General features: G+C 61.7%; 2 protein-coding genes across 5 annotated transcripts; both read right to left on the bottom strand.

Moving 5' to 3' along the window:
- Positions 1-964: 964 nt before the first annotated feature.
- On the bottom strand, positions 965-6,395 carry FEV (FEV transcription factor, ETS family member). The gene is made up of 3 exons (XM_075093212.1): positions 6,103-6,395; positions 5,009-5,083; positions 965-2,607 (listed from the first exon to the last, which is right to left on the bottom strand). The coding sequence occupies exons 1-3, from the start codon at positions 6,152-6,154 to the stop codon at positions 2,096-2,098; spliced, it is 639 nt and encodes a 212-aa protein (XP_074949313.1). The 5' UTR covers positions 6,155-6,395; the 3' UTR covers positions 965-2,095.
- Positions 6,396-10,304: 3,909 nt separating this feature from the next.
- Positions 10,305-13,859, bottom strand: CRYBA2 (crystallin beta A2). 4 transcript variants are annotated; one of them, XM_075092562.1, is made up of 6 exons: positions 13,347-13,383; positions 12,916-13,185; positions 12,576-12,749; positions 12,008-12,149; positions 10,826-10,968; positions 10,305-10,534 (listed from the first exon to the last, which is right to left on the bottom strand). In XM_075092562.1, the coding sequence occupies exons 3-6, from the start codon at positions 12,734-12,736 to the stop codon at positions 10,387-10,389; spliced, it is 594 nt and encodes a 197-aa protein (XP_074948663.1). In that variant the 5' UTR covers positions 12,737-12,749; positions 12,916-13,185; positions 13,347-13,383; the 3' UTR covers positions 10,305-10,386. The 4 variants fall into 4 exon arrangements, with proteins under 4 accessions (XP_074948663.1, XP_074948660.1, XP_074948662.1 ...); XM_075092559.1 differs by lacking the exon at positions 12,916-13,185 and having other exon boundaries at positions 12,576-12,752; positions 13,347-13,859; XM_075092561.1 differs by lacking the exon at positions 12,916-13,185 and having other exon boundaries at positions 13,347-13,618.
- Positions 13,860-20,242: the final 6,383 nt, after the last annotated feature.

Genomic DNA, 20,242 nt, shown 5'->3' on the forward strand with positions numbered 1-20,242 from the left:
CTCCCCACTGGCAGCATCAGCCCCCCCAGTCCCCAGCCTGAGCCTTCCCCAGAGGAGATGATGACATCATATCCCCTTCCCTTAAGCTGATTAGGGCAGTGACGATGTGTCTGAGCAGATGCCACCAAGGCCATGCGAGTCACCAGACCCTGGAGGGATGCAGAGGGAGCAACAGAGAGCCCCCAGATCTATCTGGGGGCTGCTCTGATCTGGGGGGCACAGGGAGAGGGTCTGGGAGCTGACCACCCCTTCCATGGGCTGGGTAATTGCACAGAACCCCCTTCATGGCCAATCTGATCCCTGCCGTAAGGCTGGCACCCTACCCTGGACCTGCAATGGGGGTGGGATGGGGAGAACAGCCCCAAGGAGGGTGCAGGCAAAGGGCAGCCCATGAGCCCACACCAGCTACTGCGGGCACCAGTGGATCTGTGGGCATGTTCCTAAAGCCAGGCAAGCAGTGCTTCCCCACTCAGCCTTGCATCGCTGTCACACGTGCGCCTGGCCCCATGGCTCGGGACTTCCCTGCTCCTGGCACAGCGCAGCCCTGCAGGGATACCTGCTGCAGAATCAGGCTGTTCTGGGCACAGTGCATTGCCCTGAGCTGGTTGCACAGGGCTCTGTGGGTCACAAGAGATCTGGCTCCTGGCATCCCAGATTGCCTTGGATGATGGCAGGATGGCAGACATCCCCTCAGGACAACTGCATCTCCTCTTTGCCTCCAGCTGCCACATCCCCTTGCCAGCTTGGGAAAAAGGTATGTGGCTTCCCTGGAGGAGTGTCTCAAGAAGCCCAGAGGTTTCCAGCTCTGCCCTATCTCTTGGGCACTGTAAGAGCCAGAGGTGTTGCAGCAGGGTGGCTGCATCTTCCCCACCCCAGCCCTGCAGGTGCTCTGGCTCGGATGGGAGGGGATTTGCTGGGTGGTTTCCCCTCTTACCATCCCCCTGCAGATGTGAGAGGACACAGGTCACAGCACCTCTGTTTTATTAAAGACCAATCCCTCCCCCCAGCCAGCACAGAGCCCAGCATGCCCAGCTTTTCTGCAGCCACTGGGCCAAAGTCCTGCTCCAGAGGATGGGGGCATCTCCTTGGACCTGGGCAGAGAGACCCAGGGCTGCACCTCTGTGCGTGGGACTCCCAGCCCTGCTGTCATCCCTTCCTCTGCTCCACCTCTACCCAACCTTTTCCCTGGGGATGTCCCCACCTGTGGAGATTGTCCCACCAAGACCTGGTTGCAAGGGCCTAAAGCCACAGTAAAACTGGGACATTAAACTTGGAAGTGACCAGCAGGACATGGGTTCGTTCACAGGGTTGTGGGGACCATCGCACTCTGGCGTGGTCCTTGGGCACTGGGGAGAGGGCAGAGTTACAGGGGCCAGACTCTGGTGCCTCTATGTTCTGGCCTTGCCCTGAGGGCTGGCAGTGCCCCCCACACCTGCCCCTGGCACCTCCAACCCCAGAGCCATGCCCTGGGCAGGAGTTAACCCATGAAGGGCATCTGCTCTCCAGACCAAGGCTTCTCCTGCGGTCTGAAGGAAGCCACCATTGGCAGGAGGTGTAGGAGGGATGGAGGAAAGGAAAGCTTTGGAGACAAAGGAGTAGGAAGGAGGGTCCCCTTTCCCTGTCCCTGGCCATGGGGACCCTCATGGGACACAGCTGCCCTGGGGCCCCACCTCCTGACTCCTCTCTACAGAGAGAGAGGAGGGCAGGCATAGGCTGGGGACAGAGCTAAGAACCTTCATGGGCTGAGCAGCATGTTGCAAAGGAAAGGGGATGCACGGTCCCTACCAGGAGGGGAGCCCATGGTTTTTCCTTCCATTCACACCCTGCTTTAGGTATCCATGCCTGTTTCTAGGATCATGGATCCCTCCTCACCCTAAATTTAGGTGGCTTCTCTCCTCCAGACACCCACATCAGGGAACCAACCCAGCTACCCTGCAAGAACCCCCTCATCCCCCACACCACTCTCCAAATCTAAAACGGGGCAACTGAGAGCAGAGCATGATCCCACCCTCCCCCATCCCTCCCTGCTGAGCTCCCCAGGTCCACAGCCCTACGCTGCTGGGGATGGGGAGGTCCGCCTGGTATGGCCGAGCCTCTAATGGTAATGGTTGTTCATGTTGTTGAGGTGAGAGGCTGCCATGGCGCTGAATGGGGCAGAGGGCTGGAGCCCATGCCCAGGGTAGAGGGTTGGGCTGGAGCCAGGCCAGTAGGAGAAGCCGGCCGGCGTCACCCCCGAGGTCATGAGATTGAGTTTGGAGATGCCCGAGAAGGGCAGCGGGGCCAGGTTGCCCTGAAATTTGTAGAGGGTGTGATCAGGGGTGGCTGGCTGGCACACCTGCGCCAGCCCGTGGAAGTCGAACTTGTAGGCATAGCGCTTGCCATGGACCTTGGTCATGATGTTCTTGTCGTAGTAGTAGCGCAGTGCCCGGCTCAGCTTGTCATAATTCATGTTGGGTTTGCTCTTCCGCTCACCCCAGCGCCGTGCTACCTCGTCGGGGTCGATCAGCTTGAACTCTCCGTTTGTGCCTTCCCAGGCGATGCAGTTCAGGTTGGCTCGGTCCGAAAGCAGCTCCAGCAGGAACTGCCACAGCTGGATCTGCCCGCTGCCTGCAAAGCCCAGCCCCGGAGAGGTTAAAGCTCCCTCTCAGGGCACAAGGAGCAGGGCAGGATTTGCCCCGGTCTCCTCGACCCCCCGTTATGTTGCCCCCTCCCGGACCCAGGTTTCAGATGCACCTCATTGCATCTTCCCTGCTCTAGAGACATAGAAGATGGTAATGAGATTGTGTCTCCTTTGCAGCATCCCTACCCCACCTGTCCCCCAAGCAAGAGGAGGAGAGGACACCCCTGCACCTCAGGACAGGGGTAGGAGTGTTCAGAGGTCAATACAGACTGCAGTGGGTCTGGATCCAGGTTCCCCACATCCCTCCCATCCTCTTTCACACCCCACTGAAGATGAATACCTGCTCATTTGCTTTGGTGTGAGGATCTGGTCTGGTTTTTGATCTGTAGCCCCAAGAAGGAGGTATCTTGGCAGTGCCCAGATCTATCCCAGCACCAGTATTCCCCATTGCCACCTCTGCTTGAAACTGGGCTGGTGTCACAGCACAGCCCCTGCCCATCTCTAGGGACACTGTAACCTGCAAGGATGTCTCCATGGTGAGCTGAAGTCAGGGTGCAACACTGCTCTGACCTGCACCCCTGGCAGGTGCAGGCAGGTATAGGGAAGGAGAGACTAGGATGGGGCAGGACCTGCTGTGACTTTGAATCAGGCACCAGTATTCCTTATTTCCAGAGGAAAACTGTCCTTTCTAAGCCGTGGCCATTGCACTCATATCTTGCACTGAGGAGCACCCTTGGTGGGTGCCTGAGATGCCCCTGTGCCAGGCTGTACACACACAGGAGCTTGGCACACCTGGACACGCCCATGGTGAGGCACAAGGACAGGCTCCACCGAGTCCGGCCAGAGGTCATGTGAGGAGAGGGTCCCTGGAGTTTAGGGTGGTGAACAGTCCTGCTGCTGGGATCCGGTCATCCCACGGAGTGGCCCTGCACTTGTCTAGACCACCTCCCTACTCCCCCCACTCCCTCCCAAACAGCACTCCCTGCACATCCCTGCTCCTGACCCCAGCCCTTGCACCCCAGGCTCTTCCCACCGCAGTGTCTTTACATTTCATCCTCCTCCCTGTGCTTTTCTGCCACTATTTTGTCTAAAGGTGCTTGTATCCTATATAGAGGTTAAGCACCCACAACCCCTGCAGAAGGCAGTCCCACAGCTCACCTGCGTTCCCCACAAAGAACCACCTGTCCTGCTTGCTTTCCACCTGTCTATTTTATCTTGTGCCACCCAATTCTAGCTCTGGAAGAAGCAGGGAACAGCCATTCCCATCTATCCCCATTCCACCAAACGTCGCTCAGACATCCTGACCCAGGCGGACGAGCACAGGTCTGTCCAAGGTACTGTACTTCCAAATCCCCCACCCTGGGACCGAGGTGGGGGATCTCTCCGCAGCTCTCACCTCTACTCCATCCCCGCAGCCCCCACCCTGGGCTCCTGCAATCCCCCACCCACGGGGTTCCCCACCCCGTGCAAGGAGGGCAGGGAGGTGTTGGGGGGGGGGTGCGGCTGGGTGGGGTGGCTCAGTTCAATCCTGCCTGCCGCAGGGTGCTATGCTGCAGTGCCTGGCAGCTCCTCCAGGAATCCAAAAAGGTCCTTCTCAACGCAGCGCAGGGCGCCGAGGTCATCTGGGGCAGAGTCCACAGTGCAGAGGGAAAAGGGCCCCCCCGGGTCCCAACTTTGCCCCCCTCCCACCCCTAAACCAGGGCTCCCCTTTTCCTGCTCAGAGCACCCCCTTGAGCCCTGTCTCCTTGCCAGACGGGCAAGCTACATGGCCCAAATGCCACAGCACTGGCACTGCATCTGCCCGACGACCAGCCCTGCTGCGCTCCCCAGCAGGCTCCAGGCTTCTCGCTGGCCAGCCCTTGGCAGATCCCAGGGATTCCCGGACGGATGGCTCTGGCTCCCGGGGACCCACCACCTCCCGGCCGACTCCCGCCCTGCCGGAGCCCCAGCCCTGCACCAACAGCTCCCTGCCGGCTGGTATCCCACCTTATTCCCCCGCTCCCAGGCACGGGTCCCCCGAGCCCGGATTAGCCCCCCCAGCTCCTGGGCTGACTGGCAGCTCCCTCCCCGTCGGGGGTTCCACGGGGGGGCCGGGGGCCCTGGGCACCCCGCTCCCCTCCGCTGCAACGGGACGGCGGCTCCCGGCCGTCGGGGCTCGGCCGCTCTCCCGGTGGGTTTCGGCGGCGGGACGCTCCGGCCCGAGCCGCCCACAGCAGCAGGGAGCGGGGCTCCCCTGTAGCCGCGTCCCGCGTGGGCAGCGCCCGGCACATGGACGGATACGGGTCCCCGAGGGCTGCGGGAGGGTGGCATGTGCTCCGGGGGTGTCCCCGCTCCGGGCGGGCCGGGGGGAGTGGGGCCGGTCCCGGGGAAGGGCAGCGGCGCTCTTACCTTTCTGCACGCCCGGGCTGAGGGACCCCCACGCCTGGCTCTTGCCGTCTTTGAACAAAGTTTCCCCGACTGGATCTGGGAGGGGAAAAATGGGCGCGGGTGGGGGTGCAGGGGGGGCCGGGGCCAGGCGGGACCGCGACCCCCTGGCACCCACCCGCGGGCAGCCTCCCCGCAGCCCCCGGCCGCTCCCCCTCGCCTGCCCTGCCGCCGCGGCGAAGCCAGGAAACGCGTCCAGGAAAAAGGAAATCCGATTTCCGACGGAGCCGGGGAAGCTTTTAAATAGGAATAGAAAATCCCGCGGGCTGGGTAGGGAGGAGAGAGGGAGAGAGGGAACGAGCTGTGGGGCAGGAGGAGAGGAGGCGGCTGGGGTGGGTGGATGGGTGGGTGGCAGGAGTAGCGGGTGGAAAGAAGGACGAGTTGGTGTTTGGGGAGCGGATGGCTGGCAAAAGGAGAGGTAGATGGAGATGGAGATGGAAGGAAGGGAGGAAGGAAGAAGGAATGGGTGGATGGATGGAAGGACAGAGGGAGGATGGGTGGATGGATGGGTAGATGGAAGGAAGGATAAGAAGAAGGAGGGAAGGAAGGGTGAGAGGTGGAAGGGCAGAAGGAAGGGCAGGCAATGGGTAAGACAGTGGAAGACTGGGCTGATGGAAGGGACAGAGGGCAGATGCAGGGGATGGCTGGTAGTGGGGACAGAAAGAGGGACGGAGGGACAGGTGGGTGGAGTGGAAGGATAGATGGAAGCACAGGGGAAGGGTGGGTGGGTGGAAGGATGGGTTGGAAGGACAGAAGGGTGGATGGAGGGATGGAAGGACAGGGGGACAGTGGGCAGATGAAGGATGGAGGGGAGGATGGGTGTGCGGGCATGGAAGCATTGCAAGGGCAGCTGGAAGGAAGGAGGAAGGGATGGTTGCAGGGCTGGAAGGCAGGAAGGGAGAATGGATGGAAGGAGAGGGGAAGGCAGGGTGGGTGCTGGAGGGAGACGGGGCAGAGAAGGGCCCCAGGGCAGCGACGGGTCAGGGCGGGCGGGGGCTGGGGTGCTGTGCAGTGCAGGGTGCTGCGGTGGGGCAGCAGCTGGGGGGATCCGCCCGTACCTGGCAGGTACATGTTGAGCAGCAGTGGCACCGCTCCGGCGCCGTGTCTCATGGCAGCTGTGGGGGCGGCCCGCGGGCTGCATGTTTTAATATTCCTGCCCCTATTATTATTATTATTATTCCACTTTATCAGGGAGCAGCTGATGGCGAATAAATGGCAGCGGGACGGGCAGGGGACGGGCAGGGGACGGGGGAGGCGGGGGTGGGGGGGAGTTTCCAGGCAACTCGCAGGGGCTCGGGCCCCGGCTCCAGCAATTTCCTCTGCTGTAATTAAAGCGGGCGCTGCCCCCCCCCGCCCCCCCCCTCCCCCCCCCCCCCCCCCCCGCTATCGGTCCGCATCAGACTTTAATCACGGCCGCGGGTTTCTATGGAGAGCAGCTCGGGCCGCTTCCTGCCTCTTCCGCCTCCTTAACTCTTCGCAAACACGGCGCTGCCATCCCAGCTGCGAACGGGGCTCGGACACTGCCTGGAGACCGCCCGGGCCTGGCCTCCCACCACCGCCACCAGCACCCCACTCCCTGACCTCCACGGCCAGCCAGTGGTCATGGCAGTCCCCACGCTGCTGGCATGGCCTGGGCCCTTTCCATCTCACCGCACAGCATCGTCCCGCCTGCCTCCGTTCCTCTGAGCCACCCATGCTGCCGGCTGTGGGGCTCCCTGCCTGCCCCTGCCCCATCTCCAGGGTCCTCAGCCACAGTCCTGGGGTCACCTTGCAGCTCCCAGAGCCCTAGGGTGGGTCAGCTGTGTCCTCGTTGCATCTCTCCAGCTCTGGGACCCCAATGCTGAGGTCCCTTTATGGTGCCCAGGGTGCCAGGGTGGGTAAGTGCACCTCCAGTGGTTGGTGGCACCAGGATGTACCACAGCTCTGCCACCTCCCTGGGTTCTCTGTGTCCTTCTGGACAGTCCCTGCCTCAGGGAGGGTAAGCCTGTGACCATCCTGGGGTCCCCAGCCCTGTCCCACTCTCTTGCCCATCTTTATTAGGACCTGTAGAAGCTGGGTGACCCCCCAACACCCACCCAAATCTGCACAGCCCCATCTCCACCAGCTTGTCCTGGGCAGCCCTGGGTGTTGTGAAGACGGGAGGGCAATTTGGGGAGAAAATTGTAACAGGGAAAGCGTCTGGGGTCATCTCAGCTCCCAAAAGACATATCTAGCCAGGATTTTCCCCATCACCCACGCTCCAGCTGCTACATGCAGCTGCAGGGTGCCGGCAGAGGGTCCATTCTTGGCTGGGGGGACAGAGCCATCGAAGCTTGAGGCAGCCAGGCAGCATGTTAGTAGCAGGCACCAGCTCTGCTCCACAAGACCAATCCCATACAGCCAAGCCCATGATCTATCCTGATGTGTTTCATTGATGTCTAGTAAAAGGATGAGCTCTCACACTGGACTTAGCCAAATTTCTTGGAAGTGGTTATCACAAGACGTGAATCCAGTCCAGGATATGGCTGTTCCAGACCCACTGTTATTATTTATACTGCAGCCAAAATGTGCTCCACGTAACAAGCTGCAGCCCACGGGGAGCAACTCTTAGTCGGGGTGCCACAGCCCAATGAGGCTGGTGGCTCCTCCCTGGGTGGGGGTGTCCAAAGGGTTTAGGAAACAAGGGGTCCCATGGGTGCTGAGCTGGGCTCCGGGTGCTCCACCCCTGCTGCCCAGCTCCATCGGGGACAGAGAGCAGATGCTGGGGGGGGGAGACCTGAGCCGAGCCCACAGTACTCCCCCACGAATTCCCCACCAATTCTGTTTGGGTATAACAGCCCTTAAAAAGTTTCTCTTCACCCAGCTTGTCCGCTGAGCTCCCCTGAACCCCACAGCGGGGCGTCCCAGCTCTGTACAGCCCAACAGCCCTGGCTGATCGCCCCCATCCCTCTCCCTGCCCAGCCCCCCAAGTGCAGCTCTCCCAGCAGCGGCTCCGCAGCCTCCCAGACTTGCTTTCGCTGCCTGAGTCACTGGAACAAACCGCAGGCAACGGAAAACAAGCCCTGGAGACAGCGGGGTAAGGTGGAAGGGGGCCAGACCCACCGAGCCCCTCTCCCCCCAGCAGCCCTGGTGACTGGGATCCTCCCTCCAGCAGACCTGCATGGCAGAGGACATGGAGGGGGGTGGTCTGGGCCGACGGACACTGCACCAGCCCAGAGTGGAGGGAGAAGTTTGGGATCAGCCTGAGAAGCAGGTTTAGGGCTGCGGGAGCTGAAGATGGGGGGGCTGCAGGGGGCACTGGGGGTGGCCACTTCTGGGTCCCTGGGAAAGCCAGTGGGTGGGGAGGCTTACAGTGGGGTGTGAAGGGACTGTGGGGCTATGGGTGACCTGGGGGCTGAGGGGTGCAGAAGGGCAGGGAGTTTGGGGCTGGCCATGTAGAGGTTTGGGGACCTAAGTGTTATGACCCCAGGCTCATGCGGGACCTGGGACATGGGGGAGCTGGGGCAGACCCAGAGGATGGGGGGGCAGGGTACATGAGGAATCCAGGTAACATGGGCCCAGGTCCATGGGGGAGCCAGGGGATGGGGCTTCGGGTCCCTGGGGGATTGGGAGATGAGGGTTCAGGTCTGTGGGGCTCCAGGGGACAGAGCCTGGACACGTGGAACACCCAGCTGGCAGCAGCAGAAGGTCCCTCTGGCTGCAAGCAGGCAGCTTGCCCCCCACCACCCTACCCAGTGCTCTCCCCCCACCCCAGGATGGAGCAATAAGGACCCCACATTATGCTGTGACCCCCACAGCTCCCCCCTCCCCATTACAGCCCTATGCACAGGTGCCCAGGACAACTTCACCTGTGTGCTGGCAGCGTGGAGCAGAGCCGAGCTGACGTGGCCTTGGGCTGGCTGCAGCCCAGCCGGGTGTGCAGGAATGTGTTTGTGCAGGGGGAGAGGCCAGCTGCCGTGGGACTGTGGCTGGGTGGGGCCAGTGGGGACATGGAGGAGACAAGGGAGGCCTGGGGTGCAGCCCCACAGCAGGGACGACCTGCAGGATGGGGATGCACAAGGTGCTGGGGCTTTTGCATGGCACAAATTGGGGTGCAAGGGGAGAGGGAGCGGGAACATGCAGAGCGTGCATGGGCACACTCGGGTGCAAGCTCGTGTGTGCAGTGCACACACTCATGCACCCACTCACACATGTGCCAGGGCTGGGGTCTCTGTGCAGCCCTGAGCAGAGGGCGTGCACACACTGACCCCCAGCCCAGTCTTTCCCAGTCTGCCAGCATCCTTCTGGGGTACCCACAGCCCAAGGCCAGGCCTGCTTCTAGCAGGGTGAGCCTCCAGGTACCCAGGTATCCAAACCACCCAGCACTGTTCCACCATCGTGCAGCTTTAGAGGGGATGTCCTGAGTGTGGGGAGCACCTTGGGACCACAGGCCTGCACCCCAGGAGGGGTTGGCGTGCCAGGGCAGGATGGAAGAGACCAGGAAAGGGTGCTGGAGGAGGAGGAGGCTGGGTGGGGCTCCTGGTGTGCCCGGGCGGAGCCGGATCCGGATGCTGGCATGGGTGTGCTGGCGTGGCCAGGCTGGGGGTGAGGGGACTGGGACCCTAAGGATGCTGGGAGCAGTGAGCTGAGCCCCCTGCCAGCTATGGGACACTGCCCTGAGGACCTTTGCCACTGTCCCCGACACCCCCGCACAACCCCTGCATGCCCCCTCTATAAGCGAGTGCTCCAGCTGTGGACATCCCATTTGTGGAAGACTGTTGTCCCCCCCCCAGATGACCCCAACACTCCTTCTCCTCCCCAGGCCCACAGCAGGCAGGGCCCCCCCCTCTTCCAAACTGGGGTGCAGAGAGAGGGGACCTTGTGTTCACAGGCTTTGTAGCAATCACCTTCCCTGGCACTGAGCCTGGGAGGAGGACCCAGGGCACAATCCCCAGGGATGTCCCCTCCCAGCTCCAGCCCCTTCCTTGCCCAGTAAGGCCAGTAAGTTCCCAGTAAGTTCCCATTTCCCCAGCTGGAGCATCACAGGGGTGGGAACCATTCTACATCCCCTCCAGTCGCTGTGCATGGACCAGAGGTGGGGTGCAGTGAGCCCAGACCAGGGTGGAGACGGCCATGGGTCCAAAACTACCTGGGGAAGGGGAAACCCCTTTCAGGTGCTGAGAGCTGGAGGGCAGCAGGGCTGGGGCAGACACCCTGCCTCCCACCTCACAGGGAATCCCCCCGGGCCTGGCAGCCCCCCAAGGAGCAGAGCAGAGGCAGGAGTACCCTTTTTTTTTTTTTTGACAAATGCCTTTATTTGCTACCAGATAGAGGTCTATTGCATAGCAGCCCGGAGGCTGCGGGGCACATGGCCCTGCCCCTGCTCAGTGCTGGACGCGACGGATGGATTGGATCTGGTTGGTATGGGCCTGGTTGCTGTATTCGGTGTACTTCTTGAACTCGCCGTTCTGTCTGTCCCGCTCCAGCACATACTGGTAGCCCCTGTATCCCGGATATTGGTATGCCACCCACCTGTAGGCAGACCCCTGGCTCAGAGCCCCAGGCCAAATCCCCCCATCCCATCCCATCCCATCCCATCCCATCCCATCCCATCCCATCCCATCCCATCCCATCTCTGCTTGCCCTGGGAAGGGAGGGACAGAAAACACCCCACAGCTTGGATTTTCAAGGGAAAGGGAGCAGGCAGGCACCCCTCCTTTTTGGGGTCCCCCTTGCCCATCCCTGGAGCTATGTAGGAGCGAGCTGTTCACTGAACCCCTACTCTCAGCCCCCACTGCCCCTCTCCCCAACAGCACAACTCACGCTCCAGCGTTCACTTTGATGGATGCCACCTCCTTGTTGCCCCAGCCCATGGCCTGCAGCGAGGGGTAGTCATCATTCAGCTCAAACTTGTGCCCCTGGAAGTTCTCCGCCTCATAGAGGATGACTTTGCTGTCATTGTGGTTCTTTAGAGGGAGAGAGCTGGGGGTCAGTGGGGATGGGGTGGCTTGTGCAGGGATAGGGGATGGGAGAGGCATGCACAAAGGCACCATGGGAGGCCTGGGGCCATGCCCAGCTTTGGTGCAAGGCATGGGGATGCCCTTCACCCTGGCACCCCCTCGCCGGGACACCCCAGGGCTGCCCAGAGGATGCTGCTCTCATGTCCCTGTGGTCCCAATGCACAGGTGCTGGTGAGGGTGACAGTGGCCACATCCTCTGCACCTACACAGGCTCCTGCCCTCAACATCCTTGCATTCCCTGAGGCCACAGGTGGGTTGCAGGGCAAGGCAGACTGCTAAGACTGGTGCCCCTTGCTCTATGGAGCTTTGGTGGATGCTGGGCACCGAGGGGTTAATTGCTGGGACACTGTGCAATGCGGCACTGTCCCCCATGCCCAGCCCCCACACACATCTATCTGCACCGAGGAGCAGTCCTGCCAGTAAGGAGTGATCTTATCGCATCCCCTTTATTAAAGCCCAAGCATATCTGCCTGGTGATTATTAAAAGTTGGGGGGGGACCCCCCGCTCGGAGGCGCAGACGTGCCACTATTGCAAGCACCAGTGGCTCTGCAGATGGAGCGATAGAGGCTGCATCTGCCTGGGCATGGCTCGGGTACCCCAGGTGGGAGGGGGACGGACGCGCACCCTAAGCATCCTTGTGGTCCTGCCGGCTCGGCTCTGCTTACCCCATCCCTCTGTATCCGGGGTGGGGGGACAAGGCCTGGGGACCCCAGCCTGGGAGGTGACTCTCCAATGCACAAAGCAGAAAGAGCTGGGATGGTGTTTCAGCCTAAATTTTAGCCCTAAAGAGCATCCCAGGGAAGTGGGAGCCAGTGGGCGCAGCCACTCCTCCACCCCATGGGACCTCAGTGTGTGCCTCACCCCTCCATCCCACATCCCATGTAACCCATCCTCCTGTGTGTCCCTCATCTGCCTCCGTGCTGGACTGCCGGTGGGAGGCTCTGCCTGCCCCGAGCGCACCGCGGTGGTATCCCCGTAACTCACCGCACACTTGATGGGCCGGAAGGAGAGGAGGTGGTCAGTTCGGTAGCCGCTGTTCCCACTCCAGGCCTCCCACCGGGGATAGTCACCCTTCTCCAGGATAAACTGCTGCCCCTGGTACTCAGGGTACTCGAAGCCCACCCAGCTGGAGGGGAGAGGAGGAAAGCCCTCAGGGATGTGTGGCACAGCCCCCAGGTTCAGCCCAGGGCCGGCTTCTCCCTCCCATGCAGGGGATGACGGAGATGTGCTGGAAGGGTGTGGGTCTGTCATGGAGGTTGGGGTCCTTGCTAGCACCAGACATCCCTTTTGAGAGTGCTACCCCTCTCCCCAGGGCCACACCATTGCCTCTGACCCACGCCTCAGCTCGGCAGGGTCTCCTTGCTTTGCAGATGGGGAAACTGAGGCACCATGCAAGGAGCAGAGGGAGGAAGGTCTCATGATGAGACTGTGTCAGAGCCAAGGAAGGACCCAGATGTCCTGGCTCCCTGGCAGGTTCCGACAGTCAGCTGGGAGCAGTGGGTTTGCCGGAGCGGAGTGTGCCAAGGGGCTGCGGGGCTGGCGGGGCACTTACGGGCCAGACTCCACCTTGATGGAGCGGATCTTGCGGAAGCTGCGCTCCATGATGCTGGGGCACTCCATGAGGAACTCGCAGCGCTTGCCCTGGAAGCTCTCCTCCTCCCACACCGTGATCTTGTAATGCCCCAGGGCGTCCATATCTTCGCTGCTGGTCATGCAGGTCACTCGGCTGCTGGCAGAGCCCAACGCATCACCCTGGGCTGGTGCCCACCATCAGCCCCCAGCCACCCTGCTGCCTGCCACTGAGCCTGGAGTGCCGGTGGCGCTGCCCTCACACATCCCGTGCCACTGGCCCCTTGCCCTCCCAGGCTGGCACTGGGGATGCTTCCCATTACCCTTCCCTTGGTGCTGAGAGATCTCTGTCCGGTGGCCCCCAGGTCGCAGGGGGCACTTGTGATGATCCAGCTCTCCACGTGATGTACCCGGGGCTGCCTCAGTTTCTCTCCTCCCAAGCTCCCTGTGATGACTTCTGGGGTCGGCTGGGTGCTGTGGCACTGCACCCAGTGCAGGGCAGGTGGCAGTGACCCCGACTCAGACACAGGTGTGGGGTGCAGCCCAGGGGCAGAGCAGCCTGGCTCTTGCAAAGATGGATGCCAGCACCCCTCCTGCCCACACACAGAGTACCCCTGCTGAGCCACACAGCACGCTGTGGCTTGCCCTTCCCCAGAGTGTGCGCTGGGTGGGGTGGCTTGGTGTGGGGAGCGAAGGGAGCGTGGCAGCGCCTGTGCAGTGGGGGGGGCTTGGGGGATCACAGCCTGGTACTTACTTGGTCGGCAGGGCACAGAGGCGAAGGTGGCGGTGCTGGCGCCGGCTTTTCCTCTCAGTCTTTATAGGCGGGCACCGAAGTGCCGATGGTGCAGGCAGGCAGGGTGCTGTGTCAGCAGGCAGGGGATGGGGGGGATGGGGTGCGCATCCACCCCAGACTCTGGCTGTCCATTCCAGTTAGGCAATGTGGCGAGAGCGGCCCCCCCGCACCCTGTGGGGCTGACAATGAAAGTGCTGGGCTGTGTTTGCGCAGGGGCTCAGGGCACAATGTGCAAAGGGCCTGACGCGCCGCTTTCCTTTCCGCCCCTGGACAATGTCCCTGCTTGGCCCAGGGATTAGAGACCCAGCCTTTCCCCGGGCAACCGCAGCCTTTGCCAGGGTTGCAGCTGGTGGGAAGGAGGTGCCAGGGTAAAGCAGGGATTTACCAGCTGGGAGCTGAGGGGCACTGATGTCCTCACACTGGGATGCGGGGCTCACCCAGGGCTGCATCTGCCCTTCCATCTGGGGCTATGCCACTGCAGGTCCCTCCTCCAGCCAGGCTCTGCCTTGTGCATCCCCAGCTGGCAGGGGCAGGGCAGAGACTCAGTCTGCAGGGTCAGGGCTCTGTGTGGGGTGTGAGAAGGTTAGGGTGAGTGACAGTGGGGGAGGAGGTGTTGGCACAGCTACAGCTTGGTCTGTGTATGCTCTGGGAGATGTGCAACACCCTGCAGAGGTTCCTGTGTTGGCTCTGGCCCAGGTGTTGATGAACTGTAGTTACATGTTCCTCACTTGCAAAGCCCTGGGCACATCCCCTGGCCTGGCAAAGGGCTCCCTATGCTCCCTGCACACCTCCCACCCTGGTAGGGGATGCTGTGCACAGCAGGAGGGGAACAGCTTTGGGGCAGATCTGTGTCCTTCACCTGGGCAGCAGGACCATCCCTGCCTGGGACTCCACTGTGCTATGCACACATCCCTAGTGCCTCCCACCAGCACCGGGGCTGGATGAGGCCAACACAGGCTGGAAAGGGAGAAGAGTGCCCTGCTGAGCCATGAAATCCCTAGTCTCTTGGCAGCAGCGTTTCTTGCAGCATCCCTGCATAGCCTGTGGTGAGGCCAGGCACTCCCCACCTTCAGCTGGGCAGGAGCCACACTGGCCTCCGGGCAAGGCCTGGCCCAGAGCACCCCAAACTTTCCCAGGAAAACCCCAGCCCTCCTGGGGGTCTTGAGCACAGGGTCAGCATCCCAAGAGAGCCCGGCAGTGCCAGGATGCAGCGCGGGCAGCTGGGGCTTGTGTTAGGATGTCTGGCATCTCTGCCCCGTTCTCAGCAAGAATTGAGGACCGAGGGGTGACAGAAGAGACGGGCTGGGGACAGGACTCGTGGGTCCTCTTCGTGTCTCCCCCCACTGCATTTCTCTCCCTGCTCAGAGGCTCGGTGCGGGGCTGCGCCGATGCCTGCAGGTCCCAGCAGAGGGTGCAGCCTGGCAGCGGTTGGAGCTGGCTCCAGCTAAGGGACGTTGGTGGCCCTTGGCCGGGGACAGGCGCTAGGGAGACGACCCTCAGCCTGCGATGCCTTGGGTGCTTGTAGCAGCGGGGAAGACCCCCTGGGAGCTGCCTAGTGGAGCAAAGGATGGAGGGAAGGATGGGGATGCTCTCCAGCGAGGGAAGGGGATGCATGGGGGTAAACAGACCCCTGGGATGCAGCCCGGTGGCCTGGGGACATCCCTCAGAGTGCTGGAGGACAGGTTTGGGCAGCCCTTAGGGAAGCCAACAGCCTGGGGAAGGTGGGGCAAGTTGCAGAGCCAGTGCATTGCAGGGTCCCCCCATGCAACTTCTGCCCCTCACCTGGGCTGGCCGAACAGAGATGTGGGGCACTGGTTAGCTTGGGCTGCTATGGGGTGCAGGGCACTGTGGGGTGTATTACAGAGCCCCAGGGCATGTGGCACCACAGGATATGTGGGATGCTGTGGGCTGTTATGGGATGTGCATATGGGGTGTGCAGAGTACTGCGTAGTGTGCTACAGGATCTGTGGAGCACTGGTGTTGTGCCATGACGAGGGGCACGCAGGCAGCTCAGTCACCCCTATACAACCCTTTGGATAAAAGCACTGGGGGGTGCAGGGGAGAAACCTGCCCCCAGATGCAGGCTATGCCCCTTGCTCGCTTCTCAGCGTGTCCCACACGCTGGGGTGTGCCTCACACCCTGATTGGCACATTCGAGGCAGCCACATGGGAGCCACAGACCTGTCCCGGGACAGTGGATCAGGGTGGTCACCCATGAGGAGCCATGCCGAGGGCCCTTCCCCACTGAACCCCAGGATGCTGACACAGCCTGGCCTCCCAGAGCCTCTGGGCAGTCCCTGTCACGAACCAGCATCCCCATGGCTGGGTCACCTGCCTGCCCCCAGCCACACCTGCCTGGCTGGGAACATGGGCAGGGGGAGGCTGGTGCGGGGGCAGGCAGCGACTCTGCTCAAGGGCAGCTGCTAATACCAGCTCTGGGAGAGCTGGTTAGCGTTTGCCTAGGGCCTCCTGCATAAGCTAATTTAATAAGGGCCCCTGTGTCTCTCCCAGCTCAGCCTGTTCTTTGCACTAGCAAAACAGATCGGGTTTCTCCATGCCACCGGGCACAGCGCGGGTGGCCGGCAGCCCCAGGAACATGGTGGGAGAACCGGGGTCACCCAACTGCTCCATGCCAAGCCCAGACCATGACATCCATGGTGCCCAGCCGTGGGGTTATACCCCGAGCCTTGTGCAGGTGCTGGTCCTGGAATGATGCATATCTTGGGGAGCTGAGCAGGCTGAAAGACAGCCCCAAGGGAGACGAGGCAGGCATTGCCCAGTCATCCTGATATTGATACCACATCTGGGACACATCTGGGGCTCATGGCAGCATGCTGTCTTTCCCACTGCTGTTATGAGTATCTGGACTAGCTGACCAGGCCAGCACAGCTGTGTGCGGTCCTGCACCTAGCTGATGCCATGGGCTGAGCCCTGGCCACCACCACCCCCAAGCCCCACTAGCACCTTTCTCCTTGCACCCAGTGCTGCTGGGGGCTGTATGGTCACCCCAAGGGGCTGGAGGTCCAGGGGCTGGAGGTCCAGGGGCTGGGCCAAACAGGAGCAGATGGAGCTGGTGCCAGTCCCTGTTTGTCTTTCTCCCAGTTGCCTGGTGCTCTGTTTGTTCTGGGGATGGCTTCCTGCTGCCAGGGCCAAAACAGGTGGCTTTTATTTGCAGGGTCTGGCTGATTAGATCAGGGGCAGTGTGTGTTCCCCCCACCCAGCCCCACTCCTTCTTTTCCCTCCACTTTCTCCCCCAGCCTCCTTTCCCTGGGAAATCATCCTCCTCGGCAAAGATGCAAATACTCCCCTTCCCTCCCCAAGCATCTCCCCTGGCCAAAATCCCCACTTCCACCTGCTGGGCCCCCAAATCACAAAGCTGAGGGTCTCACTGGGGTCCTCAGTGCCACTTGTCCCCTCCTGGGGCCTTGCTGGCCCCAGAGAACACACGTATGTAGGCACATACTCATGACAGAAGCCTCCTTGCACAGGGGGCCCTGGCATACGCCAGCCACCCTGCACACACGTGTCCCCCAGGCACCCGGCCATCCCCTCCCTGCAGCCGGAAACACCCAGGATTGCAAAAAAGCCTGGCAGATGTTGCTGGGATTAGCTCCCCTAGGCACACACGCATGCCGCAGGCTGCCAGCCGTTCCGTGCCCAGAGAGGTCCCCACTCAGGCTCCCCTGGGGCAGAGCTGGGTGGGTACCTGCCCCAGCTCCTGCTGCACCCAGGACAGGATGAGTCCTCAGGGTGAGCAAGCAGTGGGAGAGGAACCCTGGTGGGAACTGGGGACCAAGATGCTGACTGGTCTTTGGGTACTGTCACCAATGGCTGGAGAAGGGCAGGGATGTGTTGGAGGGCACAGCCACTTGCAGTGCAAGGGGTGCCCGCATGTTCCTGCTCACAGCTGGGTTTTCAAAACAGCCTGCTGACATAGTCTTCCATGCAGCACCCCTCACCCCAGCCTCCCTTCTCCCCACACAACCTTCGCCGGGACCAGCTCTCTAGACCTGCCCACCACCTGCCCCTACCAGCCTGTGGCCACACCTGGGCACACTGCTCATCCCATCCCTGTGGGACTGTGGGTGCGCACTCTGCCCTCTGGCACCCACAGCTCTGGAGATGCACCTGCAAAGACCCACCAAGACAAGGATACTCCCAGGGACACATGCTCACCCCCCTGTCATCCCTCCAGGACCTGCCCTGCACAGATGCTGCCTGGCCGTGGCTATGGGCTGCCCCTGGCGAGGGGGGTGTGCTGAGTCCCCCAGTTCTGCTAGCCTTGCTCAGTCCCCAGGAGCTGCCGGGGAAGCTGTGGCCTCACCTGCCTGCTCCCCACTGTTCCCATGGGGACTAATCCCACCTGAAGGTCAGGGAGGCTCCGCCAGCTGCTCACCTCCTGCTGTGGATTACAGCCTGGGTGTGAGCAGGTGGCAACTGCTGCATCCCGAGGCTGGCCAAGCCCCGGTATGGGATTGACAGTGGGACAAAACCCAGCTGGGCCGCTCCAGAAGGGGCCCCAGTGTGGCAGCTCCCTTGCAGCCTCAGGTGCCCCCCGACCTGACCTGTCGTACCCTACCCAGATGGGGATGCCGGGCACCATGGCAGAGGAGCTGGTATCTGGTCCTCAGGTCCAGACCCTGATCCTAATGGAGCTCACTGGTGCCAGCTGCTGCAACCTCCTCCCTGTTACCCCAGATGACCCCAGCCTGGCACCCCAGGGCACCCCACAGCTACAGTGTCCTGGAGAAACATGCTGGTCCACACACAGTGCCCAGTGCAGACCAGTCATGGTGATGGAGACGGGGGAGCATGTCCAACCCCCTTGCCCAGCCCATCCTGCATGTAGTTGCAGGCGCATCTCCTTCAGCATTTTGTGTCATGTTTGGAGGGACGCCATGGGGTGAGCACAACTTCCAAGGCCCCAGCTTTACCTATAGCACCTGGGGTGTTGCCATAGGGGTGCAAGGTGCAAGGACAGGGTCCTTGGACCTCCTCTCCCCAGCTCCCTCAGCCCCACAGCCAGGGGATGCCAGCTCAGCCAATGCCTGGCCAAGGTCCCACTCCACCCTGGTGCTCCTCCACTACCATGTTGGCAACATCTGTAGTGGCAGGTGCCCTGAGCCAGGGTGACACTGGTCCAGGAGGCAGATGAAAAGCCTGGCAGCAGCAGCTTCCCTCCTCCAGCAGCTATGAGGAGGCAACACAGGTGGGGGCTGAGCCAGGCACTGCAGCAAGAACAGAACAGCCTGCCTCAGGTCTTCCAAAGCCAGCAACAGCTGCGCCAGGAGCAGTGGCCCTGGCTCCCTGCTCAACATCCATCCCCTGGGCAGGTTGACCACGTGCTTCCCGGGGCCGCTGGCTGGTCTGGGAGAGGGGAGTCCTATTGCTCACCCCTTCCCTGGAGGCCTTGTTGGAGGATGGGGCTGATGCACTCCACGATGCAGGACTAGTGCAAGATCTGTGTTTTTCTCCCCAGCACCTCTTCAGCAGGGTCCCCCCATTATCCCCTTTGCTCATGGGGGTTCAGAGCCCTCTCCCAGGGCAATGGAAAAGCTTGTCCCCTCACCCCAGTGGCCTGTGGGTGTAGTGGGGAGGATGCCAGGCTGTACCACCCTGCCCCCGATGCTCCCCATGGCCAGGAATTGCTGGGGGTGTGTAGAGCTGCCTGTTGTTTCACCATGGCAGGATGCATCTCCATGCCTGGGACCCACCTCTCCCCTCCACTCCACCTGCCAAATAGCAATAAGCTTGTCCCAGAGCCAGCTGGGCTGAAGGCTGCCTCCCCTCATCGTCTTGAGTTGGGGGGCAATATGTGGGATGGACTCATTGCCTTCAGTATCTGAAGCTACAGCCTGGCATGGGGAGGGCAGAACCCCAGCACAGAGCAAGGACAGTCCCTTATGCTCCCTGCCATGGTCCTTGCCTTGGCCAGGAGCAGGCTGGGGGGCTGGAGACAACCAGGGGGTACTCAGCAGCACCATGACCTCCAACATTAGCTCAGCCCCAGGGACACAAACAGCCTGTCTTTTTGTGCAAGATGGCTGGGTACCTGCAGCAGTGCTGGGACAGAGTGACCCTCAGGGGCAAGGAGCCCCTGCTCAGCTTGGGCATCTCCTCCAGGCACAGCAGAGTCACGCCTGGGGTCTAGGGGTGCCCACATAACACTGGTGCTCACCCCTAGGGTGCCCACACAGCCCTGTGCGTAGTGGCAGCTCCCTGGGTTGATCCTCCCAAGGCACTGGGGTGCAGAGGTTAACCAGTTGCCTCTGCCACATCCTGCGGCAAAGCAGTGCCTGGCCCAGGACGGCACACCCCATCCGGACTGGGCAGGGCACACAGCCCACAGGCGACACCTCTCAGGCAGCCAGCAATGGTGCACGCCTCTGTTCACACCTGTACCTTCGTAGGATGCACACACACCAGGACACGGAGCAGCAAGCATGGCAGGGGCATGGCCAGTGCACATGTAAAGCTCAGCAGGAGCACACACACACACACCTGCATACATGCACACACAGGGCAGTGAATAGAGCAGCAAGATGGATCAGCTCCTCACTGTGTGCCCAACCCAGATACATGCACAGCCATACACACAAACACATACATGCAAATGCAAACACACACATATATGCACACATCCCTCTAGGCAACTACACCTATATGCAAATGCAGACACCGGCACTCACACCTCCCCAGCACTCCCCCTGCACCCTGCCCTCCCAATGCAAATACCCCCTGTGCAGTGCTGCACCATGCAAATCCCCAGGCCAGGTCCCCAGGACCCCAACACCATGCAAATGGCCATGCAGGGCCTGAGGGGTCGGGGGACAGCACTGCACAGTGCAGGCAGCAGC

The sequence above is a fragment of the Phalacrocorax aristotelis genome, chromosome 5 (assembly GCF_949628215.1).
Source record: "Phalacrocorax aristotelis chromosome 5, bGulAri2.1, whole genome shotgun sequence".
Taxonomy (NCBI): Eukaryota; Metazoa; Chordata; class Aves; order Suliformes; family Phalacrocoracidae; genus Phalacrocorax; species Phalacrocorax aristotelis.